Source organism: Aythya ferina (genome assembly GCF_964211825.1).
Source record: "Aythya ferina genome assembly, chromosome: 2".
Classification (NCBI taxonomy): domain Eukaryota; kingdom Metazoa; phylum Chordata; class Aves; order Anseriformes; family Anatidae; genus Aythya; species Aythya ferina.
The window spans coordinates 67,305,713-67,316,125 of record NC_140297.1 but is presented as its reverse complement, the minus strand read 5'-3'; the positions used below and the strand labels follow the sequence as shown (position 1 = coordinate 67,316,125).

The 10,413-nt window shown below is 38.3% G+C and overlaps 1 protein-coding gene and 1 long non-coding RNA gene across 27 annotated transcripts in view; one reads left to right on the top strand and one right to left on the bottom strand.

Annotated features, from left to right (window-relative positions):
* The window catches only part of CLASP2 (cytoplasmic linker associated protein 2), a 139,232-nt gene that overhangs the window by 23,426 nt on the left and 105,393 nt on the right, over positions 1–10,413 (top strand). For 25 of the 26 annotated variants that reach the window (XM_084511530.1, XM_084511541.1, XM_084511552.1 and 22 more), the window contains one exon: positions 4,597–4,667. In XM_084511530.1, coding sequence (XP_084367656.1) covers positions 4,597–4,667 — 71 coding nt within the window. Of the gene's footprint in view, positions 1–4,596; positions 4,668–8,130; positions 8,273–10,413 lie in introns of those variants that run through there. The other variant, XM_084511549.1, reaches the window with a different exon arrangement.
* LOC311432965 lies at positions 1,704–8,122 on the bottom strand. Its single transcript, XR_014690451.1, has 3 exons — positions 7,989–8,122; positions 6,108–6,260; positions 1,704–2,519 (listed from the first exon to the last, which is right to left on the bottom strand). It is a non-coding gene; the product is annotated as an uncharacterized lncRNA (long non-coding RNA).

Genomic DNA, 10,413 nt, shown 5'->3' with positions numbered 1-10,413 from the left:
GTAGTGGTCAACCTCTTATTCCTACTACCTGAATCATTTGAGTACAAAATTCCGCGTGCTCTGAAAGCAAGCACAGTTTCATCATTTTCATTTACATAAACAAGCAAGGCTGTACTTGGTGCATGTCAAACTGGTTCTTGTCACTGAATCTCAGCAGTTTCACACCTGACATCAAGGCCAGTGTAAGATAATACATGAGCTGAGGCTCAGTGCTGTGTCCTTTAAAGTAGTCTTCAGGCTGGGAGGAAGGAGGGAGATAAGATATACTTGAGTTGTTGCACAAAGCTACAAGTCTCCATCCCTAGCACTGTCAGAAAGCAGAAGTCCTTTAGTCTCTTCCTTCTTCTTAATACTTCTTAAGAAAGTAACAAGGTACTTGACAAATCTCAGGAAAGACAGATTAGCTCTGTCTCAGACTGTTGCTCCTTCACAGGCAGACCCAATTTAAGAGGTTTCTTCCCCGTTGTCTGTCAGAAGTTCTCCCTTCACTTAGATGCATTAAACTTTTTGTGTGGATATGCAGGAGCTATGGTGTGTGAAGCAACTTGATTTAGGGCATCATCTTAACTGTTCTGAGGGGAATTTATGTTCATATTTGTGTGTCTGGGTAGGTTTTAAGGATTTCAAGTATTACAGATAATCTGTAGTTCAGACACAGCTGCTTTCAGTTCTTCAGGTCAGCCCTAACCACACTGCAGCTCTTTCACTGTGACAGTGCATTAAAATGGTGCATAAATGTAAATATTAGCACCATTACTTCAGTATTTGGTACATGTGATTTAATAGAATGTAGGTTTGTACAGTTTACATAACGACTGACACATGAGAAGTCTGTCTGTTGCTGCTTGAGTGCACTCTGCCTTAAAGCTCTGAAAATGAGAGCTCATGACTTTCCTTCCTTTCAGCAGACATCAAGCGTTGTTTACAGAAATCAGTCAATTTCCTTAAATATGCAAATAGGGTAAGCATGTTGTGTCTATATAAAGCCAGATGTGGCTAGTAGTTTAATAATACTAGGTTAAAAAGGCTTTATAATTTGCACCTGCTAAGTGTGCCTTTGTGGAAAATATTGGATTTTCTAGAGAAGGATAATTGGACCTGTATAGGAGTCTAGATGGTCAAAAAAAGAAGAGGGAGTTGCACTTCTGTATTTCAACTCTACTTGCTACTATTTCTATTTTTCTTCAGTGCATTCTTATTCTCTCACAGAGATTAATTTGTGAATTTCTGTTTGTGACTGAAACCAGTGAGTTCCTCTTTCCATGTATTGTTTTTCAACTTGTAAATCTCGGAACAGTATCTTAATTTTGGCCTGAAGCACATTGCTCAAAAAATCAGTATCAAATCAGTGGCTGGAGATTTGGATGTTGTGTTTCACCTTTAGTTAAAGTTGCTGCCAAAGAGGATTGACAGTCTTTGGTACGGGGCCTGTAAGTATTAGTGTTAATATATTTGTGAATACTGAAAGTGCATATTGTATTTCTTGTTCTAAGAGCCAAGAATATTGAACAGTTTTTTTTCTGTTTGAGCCAAATGGAATTTCCTACAGTACAGAACATGTGTAGCTGATCTTCCATGAATAAAAATAGTACATGTGGATCTGGAAGAGAGCAGCAGTTGCTAGGTCTGACTGTTAAAAGCCTTTTAAGAGTTTTCAGGAAGTCATCTGACAGCTTTTCCCACCATTACTTGAGAAACATAAATGTATAAAAACACATTTATTTGTTTAGAGAGCTCTTGTGTCTAAGGCCACAGCTTGATATTTTGATACGTTATGTACTTTACAGGATGCATTTATGAATGCTACATTTGGTGTGGTATGCACATTCTACTTGTCTGTCTAGTTCATACTGTAGATAGGGTCCATCTGTGTGTCCAGATGTAGACACCCGTCTGTGAGATCTTTTTTTTTTTTCAAAGGAGGAAGTAAAGGGAAATGTATGCCAGCTCAGCTGTGTCTACACTATAGAGAATGTGTCTGTCTGAAGCCAGAAAGATGTGATTGTAAGCTTTCAGGAGTGGCAGTACCACAGTGTTCTCCAGCCTGCACCACTGACTGCGTAGCTTTGAGTGTTGACAAAGCTGTTACTGAATGTTCCTGGTTACTACTTTGTCAGATATTTTGCCCAGAGTGAGAAGCAATTTATGTATTATTATAATGTATTCATAAGAAGGCATTTCATTTTTCTCTTAAATTTAAAATGCTCATTGAAGTATTTTTTGATAACTAAGGTCAAAAGAGCAGGAAATACTTTTTCTTTTAAATTCTCCAAAGTGGGGTGGAGGGTGCGTGGGTGTGTGTATACACGTACGCAGCATGCCATCAGTGTAACAGGATATAGAAAAACAAGGGCAAATTTTGATGGAAATCTCTTCATCTCTATAGTGTTGATGTTCAGTTTCTCTCAAGATAACAGCTTCAGTGTTTTGCACACAGCATTAAGTCCTTACTAACTGGGCAGACTGGTAATGCAGCGTTCAGTATGGAATCCAGTAGTGTTGAGGTGAACTCGCAGTCCCTGGTAAACAGTAAAAATACTTAATTTTGCACATATGTAGCAATTGCATTTATTTCCTTTTAAGAAAGTAAGATGGCATAATACATTACTATGTGTATTGTCTGATCCTATTGTTAAACTTTTCTCTTCATACATTTGGAAGCATGTTGCACGGTAACGGGTTTCCATATGTGATTAGTGAATACTGGTACCCAGAAAGCACTTAATGCAATAGCTGTAGTTTTACTTTTTGAAGTCTAAATGCAAAAAATACATTACAGTATAACTTGCTTTTGCTTTACAAATTGACCTTTTAATGAAAAGACTCAGGTTTAATATTAAGGCAGCGTAGTCTGACATTTATGAATTGCTGCTATTTCAGATGGTTTGCTGTGGCTGCAATGGTTGTAAATGCAACTGTGGCTCAAAAGGGAGAGGTTCCAAGGAAAAGATTGACAAGTACATTAGGAGAAGATTATGCAAACTACTACGGAGTTATAAATAGTTTTGAGATAAGCTGAAATGGTAGAGTAACTGCTGGTTTGTGTTACGGATTATTCAATTACACAATTAATTTTTGTTTGTTTGTTTGTTTGTTTGGACATTTGAAATAAGGTAGGCCTTCCTGTGGAATTCTCAGCTAATGTGATATTCTGGTTGTGGGCCTGAATAAATGACAAAGTCTGCTCTCCAGCAAATTGCTTTCAAATATTTGGAAAGTAAAACTAACATGTTGAGAGCACTGAAGCATCTGAAAGTGTGAGGAAACGCTGAGGCTTTTCATATTGTTTTCTGGCTGCATTTCATGATTTTATTATAACCTTTGTTATTAGATAAAGGAGTTTCAGGTGAATGAAAGAGGTATGCAATGTTGGTTGATGGTTGGACTTGGTGATCTTAAGGGTGTTGTCCAACCTAAACGATTCTGTGGTTCTATGATTCTTTGACTTTTCTCCTTTCTGTGCAAAGAGAATTTTTATACCCAAGCATGGTTCTTTTCTGTTTTTCCCAATTTGTCTTAAAATAGTTTGGATTGTGAGCTCTAAACAGAGCCATTCAATATTTGTTCTTTTAGCAAATTTTGAATCAGATAATATAGCTTCTAGTCCTCATAACGTAGCTGAGCTATATCCACTTAGAGAGTTGCAGACCATTATGTGGTTTATAGTTGATAACTATGTGCTTAAGGTCAGGATTCAATCCTCCTAGTTTTGTATCTAAAAATTCACATGCATGTTAGATGTTACTGTATGCTGAGTAGCCTAAGATGCAGAAAAGACTTTGGAGAAATGTTAGGAAGTATTCTCAATTGTTTGCAGCTGAACAACTTACTATGTTAGTACAAACCCACTGCTAGTCTGTTGGTCAAATTTTTGTCTGTGAGACACTACTTTTACTGCATTTTCTGCAGAAGTGATGAGAAATAGCTGTTCAGGTTTGGCCAGCTTTCTTGCTTGAATAGCATTTTTTACCATGTGGGACCAGACTGAAAATGTGGATATTTTTTATTTGTTTATTTATTTATTTTTCTATTTACATTCAGCTAAGCACTTGCAGTATGTTTTTTATTGTGTTTAAATCAGCGGTAAGTGTTGAACATAACTAAAGTGTTTAGTGTACCTTAAGTTTAGAAAAAAGCATCTTCTCTTTTTTTTAGTGGAGGCACAAGCCACTTCAAAAATATTTTCATAACAAAGCTGAGATCTTGATAAAATTTATAATTGTCACAGAACAAATTAAACAGTAATCTCTATTTTGTTCACTTATGATTCTATATCACCACCATTCTGAAGTCACTGTGTAATACTACTGAACCCGTACTTTAGAATTTTCATTATATTTAATAATGTTAATAATGACGCTCAGTTTTATTCTTCACTGACTTGGCTTAGCTTTATGTGCATTTGCGAGAAGATGCTCAACTAACTTAAGAAGAAGAGTCCTCTGGAAATTGTTTCTACATATTCATAATCCCTTGTATATTCTGTGTTACTGTTTTATATATAATAAACTAAGTTCTGTTTTTACCAGTAACCTGGGAGATTTCAGAGATGTAAATATATACATGCATATACATATAATTTGTTCTTCTTTACAGGTTGCAAACAATCTTTACAAAATTTGATGAAATAAGAAACTCTGGAACTATGATTTTAAGTAGCATCAGTGGTGAGTATAAAGGAACATATGTTTATAATCAGCTTTATATTAACACAAGATAAATATTTAAACACTAGCATTAACAATGTGAAATGGATGACTAGAAACATATATAAGACTACTAAGAAAATCAGTTCATAGTGAAACAAACTTACATTAGAAAAAGTGGTTTTGGGACTGTCAGAATACAGGAAAAGGTTTTGAAACTGCACGGAAAGCAGCAGAGAATCTTTAACAAGTTTTGCATCCACTCAGTAGAGGACACAGGAATGCTGCAGAGTATTCATGCACAGAAAAAAAATCAAATGAGCCTTTTTCCTATCTTAAGAGCATTTCTAAAAGAAAAGGGTAATCAAGTGATGAATGTATTATGTGATTTTTTTCTCAGTTTAAAGTGTTGAATAATGATTGTAATACATAAAATACATAAAAATAAAATACATAAAATACATAAAATTCTCAATTGAAGATAGGTGATTGCAGCATTCAAAGACACTTTAATGTTTAAGTTAAGACTTCCTTTTAAAATTCCCCTCTAATGTACTGAGTTTAAGCTCTTTTTTTGGTGCATTTCACAAAAATAAAACCTGTTGTGCAAAGAATCCTTGTTTCTTCCTACTGCATTCCTGAGTTAGTATTTAATAGTAGGAAAGAGCAAAACCAGCATTCTTTCCTACTTAAAAGTATTGTGAGAAACACTCCGTAGCCAATAACTTAGGCTCAGGCGAGGATCTCAGTGAAGTAGTAATTTATTCGCGATTGCAATGGCGGGCGCCCCACAAGCAGGAGAGAGCGCATCTACTAGTTCCAAAACACAGTTTATATACCTTTTGATGGCAGGACCCTCCCCTGTTTCCCCACTGAGTGGGTAATCCAGATTCACAATCTATCTGATGCTTCACAAACAATGCATGGCCTTCAGTCGCCGGCCTGTTAAATTTCAAATTTCTTTTGACATTTTTACTGCTTGAAGTGGTAATGTTTCTTCACTTATCTGACTTGACTTGACACCGTGATTTTCACCTAATTGTCCTAAGGAGTCTGATTGTCTGCATTTTACAAGGTCGCCTGCTAAACTTTCTTATCACTGTAAGCATATCTCAGTACCACATTCCCTCCTTCTAAACAATGTAACTCTGCAAAAACAACATTTCTATTCCCACAGTATACTTTAAGAAAAAAGGTTGCATAATATCACAAGGGCGGTGGTGTAGCAGTGGCTTTAATACGATTGGATTTGAAAGCTTCCTTATCTTTCTTCTGTAAGCAATCAGTGGCTTTTGATTTATACGGGAGTGTTTTCAGATACTCATTTTTGTTGAAACCAGTTATTTTGACTGAAAACAGGCTCTGCTAGATCTAAGAAGTAACTGTGCAAGAGTTTTTTTTTCTATGATTTTGAGGAATGCATGTGATGGAAATGCACTTTTTCATTTTGAATGTTCTTACCTTTCTCTTGTTTGTGTAAAAATTGAAGAGATTGTAGGTTTGAAGAAAATGTGTTTTCAAACCTTTTCCTTGAGCTAATAGAGTTTTATGTTGCATTCCGGTTTGAAGTAAAACATTGCTATTCTTGAACACCTGAAGAGTAGAATAGTAGATCTGTAAGGATTGATAGAAAAAAGAGAAGAAAATATGTGTTAATTTTGGAGGAAAATATTTTACATAACTGTTCTGTTAGATTGTAGATTTATTCCTTTTGGAAGGGTAAACCATTGGTTTTTACATTTAAAGTTCATGCTACCGCATAGGTTTGAGCTGTTCAAAGATACATTTTACATGCGTGTTTTCTGTTGGCAGTTCTCAGGAGAACTGAGAAAGTTAGAGGAAGGAATAAAAATGTGTTGAAATAATTTAGATGTATATGAAAATATAAATACAACATAGTTATTGCTGGACTAGTTTACATAGCACTTAAGAACTTTTGGTCTGTATCTTATGAGAGTAGACAACGTTTCTTTTTCTTTAAGCCATTTTATCTCATCTGTACAATGCAGGTGTCAGTGCTTACATACAGTGGTATAAATGATTTGTCTTGTAGGTGGCAAATTCTGTGCAAAAGTTACTATGAGTCCATCTGTTTCGGTCCCAGAGACAGAATCCCTGTAGTACATTTGTTTCAGTATTTTTCGTTGAACTGCTTTTATCTGTTGAATCCATCTATACTGTTATTTTTAAAATGTTACTGAAAAGAGATTTTTCTATTTGTTAGTGCTTTAGCTGGGCTTTGTCCTTCATTTGATGAAGCTTTCATTTAAAGGAGCTTCAAAAGCCAACAAACAGGCAAGAAGCATGGAAGGCACTATGGAAAACCTTGTGTTTTGTCTACATTCATAACAATGCAGCGTATCACGAGAATCGTATCAGGATGTGTTTGTCTGTCATGCTAAGCCTTGCATGTAGTGCTTGTCATGCCCTTCCACTCCAACAGAAATGTTCATACCCCTGCAAACCAGGAAGGTTCTTTAAAGCACCTCCCCATTTCTCAGCAAATGAATTTTAATTTCTATGGAAACAGACCCAGCAGCCAATCTCAAAGCTGCAAAAGCACTTGTTTCTGCTGACTGGGGTTTGTAAATACTGTTTTCACTAAGAGAATTTAAACCAACTCCAGTATTGGGCAGTAGTGTAAATTTTGAGACGTAGAATTAAAAGTAGGGAAAATAATAACACTGAGCTCTACACTTTACTCCATTCAGTAGACAGAATGATCTGAACTGAATGTAAATTGTATGTCTCTATTCAACCCATGCAATTTTCCTATTTAAATGCTATGTGCTATAGTGTTAGTTTTGTAAATAGGTGATAGGATACAGCGATTTTAGTATCACAGTTAAGGGGGAACTATGTTGCAGGTGATAAAGATGCAGTCAAGTTATTATGTTCTCCTAAAAAAAAAAAAAAAAAAAAAAAAAAGGTAAGAAAAATCCATTGAACTAGCATGTATCTGTTTTGCCGTATTACGTTTTTTGTTGTTGGTGGTTTTTTTTTTTGTATTTCCCTATGTTGGTTTCTTTGTGGAAACAGAGTTTCTATGGAGACAGTGACATCATATTCTGGCTGAAATTTTAAATTTCAGCTGTTACCCGTGGTAGCTAGTATCTTGAAATATGAAAATTTGCGGAGCAGCAAAGCAGTACTTTCAGTTTGATTGTGTTTGAAAGTCGATGACGGGCGCAGGCTGATGCACACAACGTTTTTTAAGGCCTTTCTCCATGTTTCTAGGACCTTCCCCAACTGAGCACCCACCCTGCTACAGGTGAGCGGTTTACAGCCGCTGCCAGCTCCCTGCCTCTCCCAGCGACAACCCCTGCCAAACTTGAAACTCACCCTTGGACAAGAGGCAACAAATCGCGAGGAAACACTTTGTTATTATTTAACCCGGGGCCGAGGCAGGAACAGGCCGCTAGTAGCCATTGCCCGGAGGCCGCCTCCGTCAGCCCCGTGGGCCAGGAGGGTGGCTCCCTGATGGGGCGAGGCGGGCCCGGGGCGGAGCGCTGTAAGAGTCGGGGCCGGGCCGTGCCGGGCCGGGCCGCGCCGCGCAGGGCTGCTATTTTGAAGCGGGGCGGTGGCTGTGGTGGCTGGGAGCCGCGCTATGATGGCGGTGGGGGACGGTGAGTAACGGCGCCATCATAGGGTCCTCTCCTTCCTTATCCTCCTCTTCTTCTTCCCCCCGCGATGCGGGCGGGCAGGAGGGGGCTCGCTGCAGGGGCTGGGCTGTGTGTGGGGTGAAGGCGTGGGTCGCGGCTGGGCGTGGTGCCTCGTTACACAAACCCCTGAAGTAGGTCAGTGAAGCACCGCAGGATCCATGCTTCTGTCTTTCTCAAAACTGGACGTATGTCCCGTTTCCTGGCGGCCGTGGTTTCCTCTGTACCCCTTGTTGTTTTCAGAGAAACTTGACGAGCTGCCTTTGAGCTTGAAGCAAGTTTTAGGATGAACGAAGAGAGCTTTTGCGTTTGCTAATTACATCCCTAAATAATATTAAAACCTCTCCTTTTACAAAGTTTAAGCACTTAAATTAAGGCGAAAAGCTTCTCTCACAAAGTTTAACTACTTCAATTAAGGTGAATCTTTTATCTGAATTTGCTAAGACATCAGCAGTAGGAATCCTAGAGAAGACCTCTTCTAAAGCGTCTTGAAATCTACATTCACCACTTAGTTCTTTGACTGTGTGGAGCTGAAACAGAGGGAGCAGAGCAGCAAATGTAAGGTTGTGCTGCAGTGTTCAAAATATTCAGGCATTTTTCTGTTGTTTGTTTTTATTTGTCATTGGCAAGCTGCAAGGGAAGTCAGGTTAACTAAGGTCTTTGTTGCTCATTTCTTTCCTAAGAATGTTTTCCTTAGTGTTTGTTTCCCATGAAGCAGCCTGGTTCTCTGTGATGTAAACATGGATTGTGGTAACTTGCAGATTAAGGGTGCAAGCTGTAGCCTGTTAAGGAATAACTGTATTCCCTAGGCAAAGCGATGGGATTTTTGTGGTTCTGTAATGGTCGAGGTTTATAAAGTGAGGGTGGTTGTGGAGCTCTCCCTTGTATGATTAGATTTGTCATTAACAAAGGCACTAAGAACAAAGTACTGTTCAGGCAGTCAGCTGATGTTCTGTGTGGGAGCTTTGAGCAATAATGCCAGATACAATTAAGAGTGTGTAGGATGATTATGTAACTGCTGGTCTCTCTTAAAACTATTGCTTACCACATTTACAAGGAATTCAGTCTTTTGGCATTGTGCTGTGAAGTTGTTAGGGAAAACAAAACCCTAGCAACTATTAAGAGAACTTTTTGACTTCTATTTCTGAATTGATATGCCGGTTTAGCTCTCATTTTCTGTTTTGTGAGTGTCCTGCATATCCTGCAACATAGCAGAAACAATTTGTTTAAAGGTTAGTGATTCAGTAGCCTTTGAGAATTGTCTTTCTTGACAAAATGGCTCTTCATTGTGGCCAGTGTGTATGTTTGACTTACTGCTTGTGAAGGTGGGCTGATGTTTGGAAGGCTGCTGTGCAGGTAGGCCAGAGAACAGAAACGTTAGTTTATTTCATTTGGTTTGCCTAGATATGCTGTAAAACTGCATGGAGTATGTTTGGAAGTACTATATAGAGGTCATGATTTCAACATTTTGTCCTGAGTGCAAGACACTGGCTTATTCTAACTCTCTGCATTCTTTCAGTTTTCTTGAGCACAAGCAGAAATGTAAATAAAATGTGGTGCTTAGTTGTTGGATCTTAATCTGATTTCTCAAGTGAAGATTAAAGGGCAGAGGCAAGTCTTCTGTTTATCCCTCTGTTAACTGTCTCAGGCTCTCCAATTTTTTGTTTGGAGCATGTAGAGGAAGAAAACAGTATTGTTTGTGGTCCAGCAAACAATTGAATTGTTACTTCCACTGTGCTGAATGCATGCCAATGAGAAAGCATTCAGTGCCTTGATTTAAAGGCATTTCACATACTTCTGTGAATGTAGGCCTGTTTGTTCTGCAAGTTGCTGAGGAAGACTAGTCAAGAACTGTTTCTCACTCTGGATTTCTTGTTTCTTGGAGAGGATGTTGCATTTCTGACCTTATCTGTTGATAAACAGATTAGGGTGTTAAGGAGGTAGCAAAGGTATTTGCAGGGTGGCTCATTGCATTGTACATTCCCTTGGTGGCCTGTAGTTCAGTGGCTTCCATCTGCCCTTTGTCACATTGTCACTGACTTCATTGTGCTACTCTGCTGTTTTGTAGGTAAGGGACTGTCCTGCTCTCAGTTCAACACGATAATTGA